Source organism: Strongylocentrotus purpuratus, unplaced genomic scaffold (genome assembly GCF_000002235.5).
Source record: "Strongylocentrotus purpuratus isolate Spur 01 unplaced genomic scaffold, Spur_5.0 spur5_scaffold_14, whole genome shotgun sequence".
In the NCBI taxonomy this organism is placed as follows: Eukaryota; Metazoa; Echinodermata; class Echinoidea; order Camarodonta; family Strongylocentrotidae; genus Strongylocentrotus; species Strongylocentrotus purpuratus.
This window is the reverse complement of record NW_022145599.1, coordinates 13,940,948-13,959,957: the sequence shown is the minus strand read 5'-3', so window position 1 is coordinate 13,959,957 and position 19,010 is coordinate 13,940,948. Positions and strand designations below refer to the sequence as shown.

The following is a 19,010-nucleotide window of genomic DNA, read 5'->3' as shown; positions in this document are numbered from 1 at the left end:
TAACATATATCCCCCCTCAGTTCATCCAGGATTAGAAAGGGATTTTCGATTATTTACAATATATACATGTTTATAGGTTATTAGACAAATCAATCGTATGATATAATCGGGGGATCCTACAAAAACGATTTTTCTGTTCAAAGAGGGATTAAAGCAACATCAATACTTGGGTTTTATTAACCTAATTTTCATTTCTGAGTAATGGAATTTCGGAATTAACAACCTTCTGAGATACGAACCTTCGAAAAAACAAGAAATACAAGTTCTCTCCATAATCATTATCACAATTTTATCCTTCCAGATAAATTTGACGGATGACGTGGCTGTGGAAGTTTCAGAAAACATCGCAAGACTTGTGACTGAGAACATATCAGCAGCCGATGTTATACTCGTGTCCAATATTTCATCTCGGATTGCCGATCTTAACTATACCAATACGGATGTTAGTTCATGTCCCAAAATGCATTAAACACAATTAAAAAAAAATATTTAAAAAATACTTACTGCAACTCTGATATTTGTTGGCCCAATCGAAATCCCCCTTTACTACAAATTAAGCAAAGATTACCCAAGTGAAGACTATAATTGCCTAAAAGTTGGTCAGACACATAATTTCTATTGCAATGTTCGCAAATTTCGATAGGTGGATAACAACACAGGGTAGCTTTGCTAAAGCAAAAGTAATACATGTGGTAGTTCTATGTATGTGCTTTGACCTAACTAGTCTTGTGATGGGTATATACTTGATAAGAAAATATCACACGTTTCGGTTTGGTGAAATGATCATCGAATTGAATTGAATTGATTGTTTAATTGAATTGGTCTATTAGAAAACAACAACACGACATGAAGCTCAAGGCTGATATTGTCTGTTTAACAAAGTAATCAGATAATTACATCATAACACAAACAAAAAAGTACAAAAACAATATAATAAATAACAATAGCAACATCACTGAGCAATATATGTTTTATAAAATATCTATCTCCGCTTGCATCCCATATTAAGATCTTGGATTATGTGGCAACGATTGCAAGCAACATTGCTGATGTTGACATGGATAAGCTCCGGGAGGCCGAGGATGAAGAGGACGCTGTGAGTCAATTCGTTATGTCCTTTGAGCGACAGCTGAACAACGTGGAATTAGATGATGGAGAATCTATCAGCATCACAAGACCTAACGTTGCACTACAGGTGACCAACAATGATAAAAGCATCAATTAGTATTCAAAAGAGTAGAATAAATTGCCATTGTTTTCCCCAAACATAAATGATTACAGACAAACCTTAAAGGTAATACAAAGTTTTGGTATGTGGTCATGAATATGGTTCAAATGAACATATTTGAAGCTTATGCGATCCTACGATATTCAGTAATAGTTGTCGCGGTTGAAATCGAGTCTTAAGTTATGAAATTGTAAATAATAAACTTTATGTTCTATAGCTCCCTCTCAAGGTCAAGATATTAATTAGGCTATAAAACAATGTTTCTTGACAAAAATCGACCATTTAGCTATTCCCGTTTGGAAATTGTATAATGCAACTACATATTCTGAGATTGTCATGGTCGCAGCTACCATTGTACGGACGTAGGTGGTATTGGAAATTTATCAAAATTTACCGGGAGCACCGGTATTTTTTTAAAAATTCAATTCTTCTCGAAAGCAGAAGTGTTTTAGGGGCCAAATTTTATAGTGCTTATAATACACCCACAGGGGCATCCAAATATATCAAAGGTGTAAAGAATCAGTATCCACCCAATTTTCAATATTTCCCAAAACTTTGTATTACCTTTAAGAAGAAAACCGTCTGGCTGGAAACGTATATTTTGACGCGTATCTACACCCCCCCCCCCAAAGAAAGGGTACACGTTCTGAATAAAGAAAATAAGTAATGCCTAATGCCTATTCTATTTTGCTCTCACAATTTAAGATTTTAACATTGTAATATTTGATATCGAAGGGTTGAAATAATATTCTGTTTATAAATAAATACGTTACAATGCTGTATAACATTTTAGCGTCAATGTTTGCACTTTCTCGGTACTCCTTTTATATCGTTTTTTTAAGAGGGGGTTTTCGTTCTTTTCCCTCTCCCCTCCTCTTCCCCTCCCTTTCTCTCTTCTTCTTCTCTCTCTCTCTCTACTTTTCATTTATCGTGACCTCATTTTGCTCATCCAAAACAGATCCGGAGTGTAGCAGCTGATGACTTCAGCCAAGGTCTGGTCATAACGCTAGATCTCCCCACTTCAAGTACTCAAGAACTGACAGCATCTAACATCAGCCTGCACAACGCAACGGATTTCAATAGACGGGACCAAATAAATAATACCGCAGCTCAAGTAAGCATCCCAAAAGAGATCTTCTCCACTCCTTCATCATCGTCTCAAACTTCAACCTCCGATTTCGATATGCCGAACAACGAGAGCCACTACCAGAAACTGGTTTTCAACGTCTACTCCTCGCCATCCCTTCATATATCCAGGTCATTACATAATATCAGCGAGAGTCCAGAAGGTTCCAACCGATCGGCCAATACACTTGTTCTTTCTCTCAAAATTGGAAGGAGAAAGGTGGAGATGGTAAACGAGTTGATAAACTTCACCTTTACACCACTGAAGGTAAAAACAGACATTTCGTTTTTCTAAATGTAAGGTCACTGATTTTGTTTCAAGAAAGAGCATCCATCTTGTGAAACATTTGTGTGTGTGTGTGTGTGTGTGTGTATGCTGAAACAGAAAGCGTTTAATTCTAAAACCCTGACTTTTTCCTCTCCGTTTGTATACTTTAGTCTTTCAAAAGTCAGTCTCTTTTTATGCCTCCGTTACGAAGTAGCCGGAGGCATTATGTTTTCGGGTTGTCCGTCCGTCCGTCCGTCCGTCTGTACGTACGTCCCGTTCTCGTGATCGCGTTATCTGAAGAACCGATTGATGAATTCCTGCCAAACTTTGGTCATGTATGTATCTTGCAGAGCCAATGAACTGATTAGATTTTGGGGTCACGAGGTCAAAGGTCAAAGGTCACAGGGCTCATTATGTATGCAAAAACAGCTCGTGATCGCGTTGTCTGAAGAACCGATTGATGGATTCCTGCCAAACTTAAGTCATGTATGTATCTTGCAGAGCCAATGAATCGAATAGATTTTGGGGTCACGAGGTTAAAGGTCAAAGGTCACAGCGCACATTATGTATGCAAAAACAGCTCGTGATCGCGTTGTCTGAAGAACCGATTGATGGATTCCTGCCAAACTTAAGTCATGTATGTATCTTGCAGAGCCAATGAATCGAATAGATTTTGGGGTCACGAGGTTAAAGGTCAAAGGTCACAGCGCACATTATGTATGCAAAAACAGCTCGTGATCGCGTTGTCTGAAGAACCGATTGATGGATTCCTGCCAAACTTTAGTCATGTATGTATCTTGCAGAGCCAATGAATTGAATAGATTTTGGGGTCACGAGGTTAAAGGTCAAAGGTCACAGCGCACATTATGTATGCAAAAACAGCTCGTGATCGCGTTATCTCAAGAACCGATTGATCGATTCATGCCAACTTAGGTCATGTATGTTACTTGCAGAGCTGATGAACTGATTAGATTCTTGGTTCATAAGGTCAAAGGTCATGGGCTCATTATGTATGCAAAAATAGCTTGTGAACGCATTCTCATTAGAACTGACAGATGGATTACTATTTAACTCAGGACATCTTGCAGAGCCAATGAACTGAGTAGATTTTAGGGTCATGAGGTCAAAGATCAAAGGGTCATATATGTATGTGATAAATTGCTTGTAATCACGATATTCTGAGAACCTGTTAATGGATACAATTGAACTTGAATTCGAAAAATTTCTTCTGTTTTGGTTTGTAAAATTGCTCTATGACGGAGGCATCATTTTCGACTGCGCGCAGTCAAAGTTCCATCTAGTTAAATTTTAGAAACAACGACGACAGGCTTGAAAAGGCAGGGTGAATTGACACCGTTTTCGAAAGGAAGAGATTCCTATTTCCGAACGCACTTCATACAGAAAATGTATTGTCTCTCGAGTGGTAATCATAATGTTTCTTTGAGAAAATGTTTTTTGCTGTTGTTGTTTAGTTCAGATGTTGAACCATTCAATTTCTGGACATGCTGTTAGGATATAGTTCGCTGTTATATCTTGAGAACGATGAGAATCTAAACCACAGCCTATTTTAACTCATATCCTGCCATAAGGCCGCATGCACGCTACCGTTATAGTGTTTTGTACACGCGAGCGCGTTATCGATTGGGTGCTTAATTCACGTGAGCGACTCATCGCTTCGGTGCTTTATGCATGATTGCCCGCATTCGTATTAGCAGTTTTTGATTATGCTCATTGTACTGTGCGTAGTGTTTCGCTTATCTCAACATTAAATTGGCACAGGGGGATTTGAGGCATTGCACATTGGGTATTAGCCCTGTGGCATTAGGCTGTATTCAGTATGGCAGGAAAAGAGTTAATAAAAACAGTTTTTCTTTCATATATTTTTTTTAAATCCTTGATCTTAGCCTGGCCGCAATGCAGTTTGTACATTCTGGGATGAAGACCTAACAGACTGGTCTCCAGATGGATGCAGGCTGCTTTCACATAGTCTACCGAGTCGCTTTGACGCAGACGAGTCGTCCAATGCAACTGGTTACGGTAGAGTCGTGTGTGGATGCAACCATCTCACTAGTTTTGCGGTGTTAATGGTAAGATTGTTTTAATAATAATGTAATAATAATAAGTAGATCTATTATTAAAGCGCAGCTAATATATAGTTTAGTGTACTCTTCTGCCCTGTGATGGAGAAAAAACTCATCACAGCGCTACTTTACAAAGAAACAGTACAAAAATAAAAATTATTTAAAAAATATTTTAAAGCTCCTGAAACCAAGTGCGTTTTCAACAAAACTTTGAAAACAGCAAGAGATGAGGCTTTTCTTGTGTCTAGTGGTAGACTATTCCAAAGCTTCGGAGGGCGCATTTGAAAGCACAATTTCCATGGCAAGAGTTACTTTAGTTTTTGTGTGAGGTAGCTTTAAGAAGCAGCTTGTCCTGTTCACTGTTCGCAAGTTACGAGCATATGGATGTGATTTAAAAGACAAATAATTTAGATTTGACCATTCAATGCGTTGTAAAGTGACAAGCAAAAGTTGAGTTTTATAGCTAAACGAGCAAAGACATGTAACCTGTTGATGTAACCATGTTTAGGTTTTTTTTAAATCTGTGACAGCAGTTAATTTGTTTCGAAATTATTGAGTTACTCTTGTTCAAGAAGGACAAAAGATAAATTCAATTTTAAAATAAATTTAGTCCTACTATATTGTGTTACTCAGTACGGGAGCTTATTCACATACAAGATATGCCTTTTATTTAAGACGCCCACATTTTACATTGTTCTACCTTGCCTGTTATATCTACATATTTCGAAATTTCGTACTTATTTTCCGTACATTATATTTGATTTGAAATCTTTAATTTTGTTGTTGTTGTGTGAAATCTACTCTTATAATAATATACGCCTGCATAAAAAAAAATCAAAAAAGAATATTTACTGTTTTTCTATGAAAAATGTGGAATAAATAAAACTTAAAACTTAAAAAAACTTCTAAGTCTAGAAGTTACCAATATACTGCTTTATGATAATACCTTATATCAAAACAATATTGGAAGGTTTTTCCACATCGAATATCTTAAAACCCAACAAAATAACGGTACTCTTTTCTTAATAGATAAATATATTGTAAAACATTTGTCCAGTTGTCTACGATAAAAATATAAATCATTTGTCTTAAAAAACGTACATTTTTGGTGGTAAATGTGGTAGAACCATCATTACTGATCTAAGAGTTATCATCATTATCCTATAATTTTCTCCTACATCTACACTATGATAACAATTTATCACATGCTCATATTAACCTATTTGTTGACATTAATTCATAATTTTCACTACTTTTGCAGATACTCGTGGCAAAAACATAGTGTCATTTGAATGGATAAAAGCCAAATAATAATTTTAACTTTCGGCTCATTTTGTTTTCCAGGACATATATCATGAGGAGCCTTTCTTTGAACGCGTGTATAGAAACTTAAGTTACATCGGATGTGGCATCTCCATTGTCAGCTTAATCATTACGGTGGGAGCCTATCTATCAAACAGGTAAAATGAACCTACATACCATGGTACACACACGCACGCACGCACATGTACCCAAACACCAGCACGCACCTTATGACCACACACCCATACCCTTCTCTCAAACCGGTACATAGGCCTACTTGAAATAAACATAGTTGTGGAAAGAGACGTGAAGTTGAAATTGTTTCGATTTGTTATCGCTTTTGATGACAATCCAACAAGTCCACTAACAATTATTTATAGAGAACAAATAATTGAATATTAATATACCTCCCTCACGGCAATATAAAAAGAATAATTAAAACAATTGAATTAAAAAACCTTGAGAGGATTTTTATTTCAATATGTTTTAACTATTATAGGATTTCCCGGTCAAATTCGCGAGTTTGTCATTCGAATTCATTTACTTTTCATTTAAGTTAGCGCAGATCAGCTTTGCCATGCCAATTATTATTCAATTTTCCCGATTCCGTATTTAATTTAGGATTTTGGTCGAAGGATTTCATAGATCTGTCATTCAATTTAGAAACTGCTCAACTAGCATTCAAATTAATCGTCACTTGTCGAGGCGTCATTTTTATCATTCAAATTAACACCTGTCATTCGTATTCGAATTATGTTTATTCAAGTTAGGAATGTTAGGGGGAAGAAATGCAACACACGTTTACAGCTTTAAAAAAATGCAATTAAATACATGATTTGCCATTGGGGTCTTTTCTGTTATTCAATTTATTAATTTTGAGGACAAAGCATATGGTTGTAGTCAGACATTAGGTAAAGAAGGGGCTAAATCAAGGGATATGGCATCTCTGAACGGACATGCTCATATACCCCTGAAAAGTGGGGATACAAAAACACCTACCCCAGTCACAATATTGTACCCTTCCTCCATAATGAAATTGTGATAAATTTATGATGAAACACAAGACAAACAACTTCCTTACATGAAAATTTACACAATATTGAGATCACCAAGTCCGTAGATGTAAGTCTTTTTTTTTTAACAATCAAACTTAAAGGCTGATGAATATCGGATAAATCTAAAAGTATATAAAGAGTATAAATGCAAGAAAATAAAATAAGATGAAATACACATGAAAAAACGATCTTGAAAGAAAAAGAATGAGCTATAAAAAGTGTTTAATAAACGAGAAATGTATATTGACCATTAATTTTAGTGCACAAAGTGCTAATTTGAATGCTTCAAATGAATTAAAATGCTAGAAGTACACCGTCGCGATGTCCGAAAATCGTGTTGTGCTAAATCGAATGACCAAATAGCGAAAGAAGCACTTTGTTCATTAATTGGAATGAAACATACATAGATTCTAACGAAATCTTCATAGATTTGAAATCTAGAAAAAGGAATATAAACCCGAGATATACCCGACAGCACTAAAACCGTCGAATTTGAACGCAAGACAAATGAATTTGAATGACAAACTCGCGAATTTGGCCGGGAAATCCTATATTATATATATGTTTGACACACGCACATACCCATATTTTCCTTCACACATTCCTTAAACGTGATGTTGCCGAGTTACTATTTCTATTGCAAAAGACATGATCATGGTGATAGAACATTTGTTTCTCGCCAAATTCATCTAAATCTATCCATCCATCTCTTTTATAAGAGACCGTTCGTACCTCGGCCGCGTCATACCAAAAGACGTTAAAAGACGGGAGTTGCTGTTACCTTGTTTGGCGTTCAACAATAAAGGATGGAGCAACGTCGATCTGGCCACTGCTCAGTGGCTGCCGGGCTCACGATCAATTGGGCAAAAAAAATTCCATTTTCGGTTTAACTTAATCAATTTTGGAGTGGACTTTAAAAGAATATTATTATTATTATTATTATTATTATTATTATTATCCTACCTCCCATTGGCAACTTGTCATCTCAAAAACATTTAAATACCATTTTTATTAAAAAATCACCCTCTTCCAGTTGCCTTATACAGATCCGCCACTGACCTAAGCTGTAATAATTGTTACTGATTGAAACACTCTTTTATTTATTCATTTGTCAAACCACAAAATCACAGAGTGTTGAGGAAGCAACAAAGATTCAAGATTCTCATCCTTCTCTGCCTCACTCTACTCTTACTCTACATCTCCTTCGTCATCATGCTCGTCCTCGACTCGACGCGAAACCGTCGCGAGGTTGCTCCGATCCCATGCGCCATTTTGACGGCCGTCATCCATTTCTCCCTGCTGTCCTCGATGGCCTGGATGGGTCTCGAAGGCTTAAATGCTTATTTGCACATCATCAAGATCTTTGATACGTATATTCCGAGATTCATGCAGAAAGCGACACTGGCTGCTTGGGGTAATTATCATACAGTGAGGAATCGAATATTAATCTACGATAATTAGTTTTGGCTTACTCTTGCAGCTGAAGAATACGACATTATGCACCAGTATATATATCAATAAATAATAATAATTGTGTTCACCCAGGGAAGCCTTATCGGCTTCCATGCTATTCTTCCTGAGTGTACTGCAATTATTATTGACCTTGGGATTCGAACACTTAAATCTAGGAATGAGAGCAAGTGAATGAACCACTATGAGCAAGTGAATGAACCACTATACCACGATTCTTCAACAGTGTTTTATGGTTAGGGATCGGACAAGGGTCAAGATCAGAGTCAAGATCAGGGGGGTGTTTCACAAAGATTTTAAGTTGAACTTATCTCTAAGTTGGACTTTCCAATTATGGAAAGCCCGTAGCATCTTAGAAAATGTTTTGTACAATTTATTTTAAAAATCATAAAATGTTGATTCAATTCATTTTCATTTCTATTATCAAGGAAATTTCATATTCTTGATGTGGAATTTATGAAAAGTTTAAAATACGAATGGCTCTCCATGATGTTTAAGTCCAACTTAAGTTAAGTTCGACTTTAAATCTTTGTGAAACACCCCCTGGATTATGGTTAGGAATCGAGTTAGGGTCAGAGTAAGGGTTGAGGTCATTGTGGGGCGCGGTCTTCTGCATGTGCTTCTTAGTTCTGTTAGTGTTCTTATGTTATCATTTGGTGTTGCTTTCTTGCCATCATTATGATTTTTTTACAATCTTACCATTGCTTCACAAAACTTATTTTCCATAAATAAATCCCGACAAAACTATTGACGACTCTAATTCAAGATATCAACTGTTGGCAAGATGTCAATGGGCTCTGGCTCATTTCAGATATTTTCTCCTGATTGTTAATATGATATATCTTTAGTGCATTAATCAGTTTGAATTATTTTAATTATATTCCTACAGGTATCCCTGCATTGGTCGTCATCGTGACTGGGGCGGCTGCAAGACAAAAGTACGCCCATCACGATCGGTAAGAACCCCTAGGATATATCGTTCTAACATACAATTATATTACCATACTGATTCCAAATCGACAAATTCTTTTATCAAGTCTTTGTTCGATCAGGGGTCAGTCTCGTTTGTGTGCCTGGGATATTATTTCGAGAAGCCTTCTTCGAATCATCGGGTCATCGCGTCGGGTCGGGTGGTCGCGTCACCCCAACCTTTTGTCAAATCATGCCCCTTTGTTCACGAAATATCGGGGACAATGTTTGTGAAATAAACCCCTCTCATCTACAAATGATCTGGTACAATTTACCCGACACTTTGTAAAAACCCTAAGGCAAGTCTACGAAAGGTTGCGTCATCGTCCGTTTTCGTTTTACGAAAGGTCGTGTAACGCGACGATGACCCGATGATGCGAATTTAGCCTTTATAATTTAGAGAGTAACTTGCTTTCGAGAATGATACTAATCTGTCACTTTCGCTATGTTACAAAGCAGTGCTGCGTGGGATCTAAAAGCCCGATTAAAGACTTAAATTTTTATAAGAAAGGAAAATGTGCGAGAAATTTTAGTTTGAACTTTCTGTCGCTGTCACCTCAGTTTGTACTAGAAAAGGGACACTAGGCATTTCCCTCAGTGGACACTTTTAAATATATCAAATTAGATGTTGCCAGGAACAAGAATGTTTTTTGGGTGTATTGGGCTTTTACAGACGTGTATCAGTCAGATATGAATATTTACGTCTGGGGACCGACCGTTAAACGTCACCATCTGAAAGACGTGACTCAGTTTCAAACCTGCGTCTTCGGCTGAATCAGTTTGTAACTTCCATTGTTAGCTGGGATTCAGGCGCACGCCAAAACTGCTCCGTATTCAGTAAACCTATACCAAACGCTAGGTCGGTCTAAAATAAGTTGTCAAACGGAAGTAAAGACCGAATGAGCCATTTGCTTAACATGACTTTAGTCCTCAGGTTGGGCTCAACGAAACCAGTAGAATATTATATAACATTAAAGTGCAGTTGGCCGACGGTTGTGGATTACTCTATTTCGACTTTTACAACGTTCTAGGTGTTTCCTCCAGTTCTGGTCTCAGATTGGAGGACTCCTCATCCCAATCGGGGTCATCCTCCTCGTCAACATCGTCATCTTCTCCATGGTTATCGTCCGGTTGGTCCGATCAGCAAATCCTGAAGGTCTAGTGAGGAAAGACAAGAAAGATGAACGTCGGGAAACCATCCACCGAGTCAAGATCGCCATCTCTAACCTTGTCATTCTGGGCTTGACTTGGACAGCTGGTTTTCTGCTCTTCATCGACAAAATAAGCAAGGTATTCCTTTAAAGACAAATGATGATTGTTTTTGCATACTCATTAGTAGTATGTCAGTTTTTAAGAATATCATACTGGAAAATCCCAAGAAAAGTATTGCTCCTTAAATAGACTTATATTCGAAATATCACTTAAAATACAGGACCAAACATTCCACCTTCACGCGTGTGTAATCCGAAACCTTTAACCTTTAAACCTTACTCAAATTTATCTGGAAACGCGACAAATGAGGTTCTCCTGCGGTCTACCCTAGGCTAAGTTTTTCTCTGTTTATTAAGACATGAGTCTTTGCGTCGATTATGACCAAACCAGTAGAATTTTTCTTGGGTAAATCTGTCTCATGGCAAACGTCACTTTTCAATAATGTCGTGGCCTTCTGTGTAAAATATTTTGGTATTGTTCTACCTAATCTCCATATGCAGTTTCTATAGTTAGATCATCTTGATTTGTTATTTCTTGTTAAGATTGCAGAGGGACTCTTTATCGTTTTAAACGCGCTTCAGGGCTTCTTCATATTCCTTCTGTACTTTGTCCGCATGCCATTCTTCCGCAAAAAAATGTGCAAGACCTGCCGAAGTGGCAAGCACGGACGAGAGGTCGCCTCGAGTCAACTTTACATTAGTGAAACTGCATCCTCATCCTCATCCTCAACGAAAGCAACATTCGAGCTGACATTCAAGCCGACATCGGGGCCGACATCGAGGGGAAACGTTGATGCAGTGGATGGTGGCGAAGGAGGAAGGCCGAGGAAATATAAATCAGGGAATGGAGAAGCCCTACCGCCGGCTTTCATCGAAATGAATAATGTTGGTATCATACATTTGAAAATGTTACAAGGACCCCAAAAGTTTGATTATTACTGATACATCGGGCCCTATATAGCTGACGCAAAATATTTACCATAATGATACATCTCTAGTGCTCACACCCACCACGCAAAGTGCTCAAAGCGCTTAAGATGAATGTCTTGCGGAAGGACATTCCGAGGCCAATAATAATAATAATAATAGCTCGTTCTTATATAGCGCTTTTCAGGACCGGAGGCCCTCACAAAGCGCTTTACAGATAAGTATATTATTACCCCGGTCATTGGATTCAGGCTTACCCGCACACAATTATGCACATTCTCCACTCCCTGGGGAGCATTCCAGCCAAGCGTCATTTTTACATGCGCACACTTGCTAATCTAACCACATTTATTAGCTTTCGCATCCTACCGAGTACCCATTTAACACCTGGGTGGAGAGTGGTAAATGTAGATCAATGTCTTGCCAAAGGACATTAGTGCTGCGGCGGGACTTGAACCACGGACCTTGTGATCCACAGTCCGGCGACTTATCCACTCGTCCACAACACCATCCCACGACCTTCGCATCTCCAGTCAAGTGCTTAAACCACTCGACTAGGATACCTCTACAAATTATTCAAATCTGATTTCACCAAAATGACAAAAGTTTCATTTTATTTTTTTATATTTTAAAGAGGGAATCGTTAGAAGGTACCTGCACTATACATTATTAGAGAACAGTAGATACCTATCTTTAGTATGTTGAATAAATCTAGTCATCTGATTGTTCAAAATTGGAGTCGTGATATTAGCCATGCCCGCAAAGAAACGAACTATGCCCGTTGCCCCTGGTATTATGGGCATAGTTACAAACAAATTATATATAATAGATAAATTACAAACTATATTTTACAAAGTATACATAATTTATTATACGAGAGTACATGTTATAGGCTTCGCTTTGGTATCATACATTTTGTATTATGAAGAAAATATGTTTTTTGCTGTCTATTTATATTGAAGTAAAAGATTTGATTGTGACATCCAGTAATGAATTGTGCAGTTGAAGTAGTTGATATCAAATCAAATATTGATGTACAATTTTATTAATCTGGAATGCTTCATCTAATTTTGTTATTATAAGTTTTGATTGTTTTGCGCTTGAAGATATAATAAATTAATAATAAATAGATAACTGAATTCAAAATTCTCTTGTTGTTCAATACAATTGAGTAAATAAAAGTGCCCTATTTCTCGAAGAATTAACGGTGCCAGTCAGACTTTCGTTGATGAAAATGTTGAAGGATGGATAACAATGCATCAAAATTAGCACACATTAATGCATTCAATATAAGAGCCTAAATCATATACACAGCTGTCTCAGATTGATTGATTGATTAGTTGCTTTTAGTTTTAAATCATATTCCACCACGCAAAATTAACAAAGCATAATGCATTTGACAATAACAACCACCACCAAAATATTACAAATTTCTTTCAGTTATATGGAAGTAATTAATCCTGAATCATAGTAATCAATGATATTGTAATGGTACGCTCATTTGGGCCTCACATTTGACCTAAAGGGGACGCTAGAGCCATAGAAGAGCCGGGCTGGGTTGATTAATTGTATTCACCTAAAAGTTAAATAGCATTAATCATGTTTCCAATAGTATGCCGGGAACGGGTAAACAACCCCTGGTTTTGAATTCTTGCATGAGATTAAAGTGTTCATTTCGATAAGCACGTTGGAAATGAAATACTGCATCAAGATGTAGTGGTGTTCATTTCCATGTTAGACAATAGACTGTTTTGCCGGGGACGCGACATTCTCGCGAAGAGATAGACTCCTCCCATTTTTGTCGGTGACTAGTTCAAATCACTCTTATTTATTATGCCTTGTCATTGGTTATAATTAATTGAAGGTGTAACTCCTCTCTTAATTGGTCGGATGACCTAGGGGTAGTTAGATTTATCCCGTCTTGTAATTGGTTGGCTTTGTAAGGGTCATCCTGGTTGGCTGGGTATATCATGTGATATCTAAGCCTCGTCGGGTGCCGGGGTATTTAAATGCCATGTGCGGGATTTTGTAGTCATATTATTTGAGAGTATATTATTTGAGAGTTAATTTTATTCCGTTATGTTTAGGATGTGCTGCTAGTTTACTGTCAATATGGCCGCCTCTGAGAGAAGCAGCTTATTCAAAATGTTTATATAATAATTACTCTTCGTTTGCAACGATTGGAGCTTCGGCTGACTTAAATAATTAATAAAGTGGACTTCAACTGTAATTCCGAGCTTATTGTGTTTTCATTTATATTGGAACTAAGCGTCTCCAACTCATTAAATAGGCCCCCCCCCCCACAATATGAAAGAATTTTCTGTAAATCTTTAAAGGGATAGTTGAGGTCTTGGTTAAAGGGACTAGGTAACATTTAACAGATGAGGGGAAATGGTGCTAAGGTAGTGACCTAAATGTTAGATGTACAATTAAAGATAATCTTAAAAGTTTGAGTGAAAACAGACTATCATCAATGATAAAAAAACAGCACTATTTCCCGGCAATAAGCTGCATAAACCAGTAAACATTGTCATAAATGGAGTAATTGGAAGACGACGGCTTTGGGGGGAAATGGTCAGGAATGAAAATCTACTCTTAAATTTGAAGTAATGGCACTTGTATACTGAAGACAAACGTGTAGGTCTATATCTGATCTAAGGGGGAGTTGTGACAGTTTAACCCTAAAAGGGACGGGTTATCAAGTATCACAAATCTTATGACGCAAATTCCAGGTCACAAAGTCAAGGTCAAAGGTCATTTTAGGTCAGTATGTGAGGATTAAAAAAAAAAAATCATTTTTTGTTATTTGTTTATGTTCCATTAAATTTATTAATCTTGGTACAAATTATAGTAAATAATTCTTCCGATGACTCTTGGTCAATATTTACTTCAAAATGCTGATTATATTGCACTTGTATACTGAAGAGAAACGTGTAGGTCTATATCTGATCTAAGGGGGAGTTGTGACAGTTTAACCCTAAAAGGGACGGGTTATCAAGTATCACAAATCTTATGACGCAAATTCCAGGTCACAAAGTCAAGGTCAAAGGTCATTTTAGGTCAGTATGTGAGGATTAAAAAAAAAAATCATTTTTTGTTATTTGTTCATGTTCCATTAAATTTATTAATCTTGGTACAAATTATAGTAAATAATTCTTCCGATGACTCTTGGTCAATATTTACTTCAAAATGCTGATTATATTGCACTTGTATACTGAAGAGAAACGTGTAGGTCTATATCTGATCTAAGGGGGAGTTGTGACAGTTTAACCCTAAAAGGGACGGGTTATTTTGGTACTCTCTCAGCCGAGGGGAAGGGAGGGGTGCCCCCTTAGAATATCAGCATATTGATAGAGTTTGTCACTAAATAAATAAGTCCATGAAGTTTTATAAAAAATACACAAAATCAATGACCAATGGAAATTGAATGACCTCGTCCATTGTGTAAAAATGTGTAAGTTATTCCCGAGCTGTGAGGTCTAGAGAAAAGAAATAACTATCATGCTAAATGGCAACATACTAGTGCAAGTCAACCACTTCAAGTATCTAGGCAGTGTGCTGACTGAGGATGGCAAGTCTGCTAAAGAGGTCAACTTGCGCTCAGCTCTGGCAAAAGCTGCCTTCATTCAACGACAAGCTATCCTGATGAGCCACAATATTGACCTTAGTTTGAGAAAGCGTCTTGTGAAGTCTCTAGTATGGAGTGTACTGTTGTATGGGGAAGAGACGTGGACACTCACTAAAAAGAACATGCAGCGATTGGAGGCGGTCGAAATGTGTGTGCTGGCGAAAATTACTAGGTGTGTCCTGGAGGAACAGAGTTTCGAATGAAGAAGTGTTGCATTGAGCTCAAGAAAAGCGGGTGCAGATTCAACCGATTAGAGAGAGACAGAAGAAATGGCTTGGACACATAATGCGGCATGATGAGGGCTTGATTCTCAGAGTCATAGAAGGTCGTATTCATGGAAAGAAGAAGAGAGGAAAACCTCGTAAAGGCTTTCTAGACGGTTAAATCACAGAATGTGGAGCAATAGGGTATGAAACGCTGAAACGGATGGCTCAAGACCGAGGAACTTGGAGAGAAACTTGATGTAAAATTTTGATTGGGTCACTGAACCTGTCATAAACTGACAGATCACTAGTGGTGAATATATACTGTTTGCGACCTGTTTAACGACTTTATCGGACGGGCTCGGACTGGACTAATGTCTCTTATACGATCCTAGTTCGTTCATTAACAGTCCACAATACGTCCAACTCGTCTGTACCCGTCCACAGTCAGTTCATATCAAGTTCAAATCGGATACATTTGATATTTCCAAATAGTCTAAACCATTTTTACCAGTTCGGAACTTGTTCTAACTAGTTTATAACCCAACCACTCCGTTCAGAGACAGTTCAACTCGTCATCATCTCGTTCTTAGTGCGTTCGAACGCGCTTCTGTCGTGCTTTGTATTATCCCGTCCTGGTTCGAGTGCTATACAAATCCAGCGCGTTCTTCCTCATTAAAAAATGCCACATCACGTGGTAACACGTTCCTAGTAGGATCGAAGTACGGCAATTCCGTTCATAGTACGGCAATTCCGTTCGTAGTACGTCCATCTCGTTTTAAGTACGTTGTCACTCCGTCCAATTGCAGGACGGGGAGAATTTTGAACAGTCTCAAAGTTCTAGACCACCCTTCCCGTCCAAGCCAGTCCGAGCCCGTCCATGAAGTCCTTAAAAAGATCGTAAATAGTTGCTAATACGTTCACTCCGTTCACACACAGTTCGAGCCCGTTCGGCAACATTTTCCAGATCGTAGTGAGAACTAGTTTGGTGTGATCGGTGCTCGACTTGAACGTCTTGATCTGCAAAGCCTAAAGCGTTAAAGTTGAACGGGAATGAGGAATGGCGAGAACGCGCTGGGTTTTTATAACTCAGGACGGGATTGCACACGCTTTAGGAGCGCGTTCGAACGCACTCAGAACGAGTTAAGGAAGAGTTGAACTGCCTCTGAACGGGGTGGTCGGGTTAAAAACTAGTTAGAACAAGTGGCGAACTAGTTAGAATGGGTTTGGACGTAATGGGAACGAGGTAGAACTAGTTAATAATGGGTTTAAACTGACTACGGACTGGCTTGGACTGCCTAATCTAACCGAACTGGCTGTGAACGGGGTAGAAAGGAGATGAACGTATTGAGGACTGTTAACGAACGAACTAGGATCGTATTATAGACATTTTTTTTACACATTTTGCCCCGACCACAACCCGTTTTACGATTTTCTAGGATGGTTCCAGAACGTAGTGAGAACTAGTTTAGTATGATGGGGGCTTAAGGCCTGTCGAATTAAATCGTGCCACTCTGCTCTGTCACGGGCCAAGAACCTCACTTTCTCCAAGTTTGTTCACTCTTTGGGTTTCATTTTTTATTTGATCTTCCCATCTCTCATGTATCGGACGGGATTTAGAGGGCCGTTTATCGGAATCGTTATAAGTCTAACTTCTTAGACATCACATTAGTACAGCGGATAAGCTCCCAATATAATGAAAATTGTGCACTTTTTGATAAAAGCATGAAACTTCTAGCATAGTTAGTTTAGACCATAAGATTTATTTTCAGATGTGGAGGGAAGTCAGATTTGACCTCTGCTGACCCTGAGAGGTCAAATCCAAAATGGCCGCCAGTCCGTATGGTCTAATGTACAAACACGCTTAACTTTTGAACTAAATAGTCCAGAAAAACGTTTAAGGTGTCATTTCCAACTAACTTGGGGATGCCAAATCATTTGGTAATACTTTTGAGATCGCCTGAACTCAGGGTTTTGCATGTAGGTCAAGGTCAAGGTCAAAATTGACTTAAAATAGCAAATTTTGAATGGTTACAAATGAGATTTGTCATTTGTTCTCAAATTTCTTTAGGAATGGTTCCCCTGCATAGTCCTCCACCTTAATCCTTTTCAGGTAGTTTATTTCACATTTTGTTTTGACCTCTGATGACCCTGAAAGGTCAAATCCAAAATGGCCGCCAGTCCGCATGGTCTAATGTACAAACGCGGTAACTTTTGAACCAAATAGTCCAGAAAAACGTTTAAGGTGTCATTTCCAACTAAATTGGGGATGCCAATTCATTTGGTAATACTTTTGAGATCGCCAGAACTCAGGGTATTGCATTTAGGTCAAGGTCAAGGTCGAAATTGACTAAAAAATAGCAAGTTTTGAATGGTTAAAAAAAGTTTTCCCATTTATTTGTCATTTGTTCTCCCCTGTGTTTTCAAATTTCTTTAGGAATGGTCCCCCTTCATATTCCCCCATCTTAATCCCTTTCAGTTAGTTTATTTAACATTTTGATTTGACCTCTGATGACCCTGAGAGGTCAAATAAAAAATGGCCGCCAGTCCGCATGGTCTAATGTACAAACACGCTTAACTTTTGAACCAAATATTCCAGAAAAACGTTTAAGGTGTCATTTCCAACTAACTTGGGGATGCCAATTCATTTGGTAATACTTTTGAGATCGCAAGAACTCGGAGCTTAGCATTTAGGTCAAGGTCAAGGTCAAAATTGACTAAAACAAGGCAAGTTTTGAATGGTTACAAAAAGTTTTCCCATTTATTTGTCATTTGTTCTCCCCTGTGTTCTCAAATTTCTTTAGGAATGGTTCCCCTGCATAGTCCCCCACCTTAATCCATCATTTAGTTCATTTCACATTTTGATTTGACCTCTGATGACCCTGAGAGGTCAAATAGAAAATGGCCGCCAGTCCGCCGCATGGTCTATTAATTGTACAAACACGCATAACTCTTGAACCAAATAGTCCAGAAAAACGTTTTAGGTGTCATTTCAAACTAACTTGGGGATGCCAATTCATTTGGGAATACTTTTGAGTACGCCAGAACTCAGGGCTTTGCATTAAGTCAAGGTCAAGGTCAAAATTGACAAAAAATAGCAAGTTTTGAATGGTTACATACAGTTTTTCCATTTATTTGTCCCCCTATATAATGTTCTCAAATTTCTGTAGGAGTGGTTCCCCTGCATAGTCTCCATCGTAATCCCTATCAGTTAGTTTATTTCACTAATTATAGCACCAAACCATTTGTCTTGTAACTGACCATATGCATAGCATGGTCAGTGGGCAGCTAGGCAGTATACGGCAAAAACCTCAATTCAAGTCAGGAAAACTGCTCCTTTTCATTACTGCTCAATAATACTGGTAAGATGTTTTTTTAAGTTACTTTGTGTTTTATTTGGTGCTAACCCAATAAACAAAATCACGTGAAAATCACGTCAATATCAAGGTATCGGCTTGAGGAGAGTTACGTTCTTCAAACACCGGACATTTACGTAAATGTGTTAATACGTTTATTGCACTAGGTAACTTAAAACACACGTAC

The 19,010-nt window shown here is 38.0% G+C and overlaps 1 protein-coding gene across 1 annotated transcript; it reads left to right on the top strand.

Moving 5' to 3' along the window:
* The first annotated feature begins 1,015 nt into the window (after nucleotides 1–1,015).
* On the top strand, nucleotides 1,016–11,759 carry LOC105445253 (adhesion G-protein coupled receptor G2-like). The gene is made up of 8 exons (XM_030984255.1): nucleotides 1,016–1,195; nucleotides 2,187–2,621; nucleotides 4,526–4,708; nucleotides 6,047–6,162; nucleotides 8,190–8,473; nucleotides 9,419–9,485; nucleotides 10,530–10,788; nucleotides 11,253–11,759. Exons 1-8 carry the CDS (start codon nucleotides 1,058–1,060, stop codon nucleotides 11,649–11,651), a joined length of 1,881 nt encoding a protein of 626 aa, XP_030840115.1. The 5' UTR covers nucleotides 1,016–1,057; the 3' UTR covers nucleotides 11,652–11,759.
* Nucleotides 11,760–19,010: the final 7,251 nt, after the last annotated feature.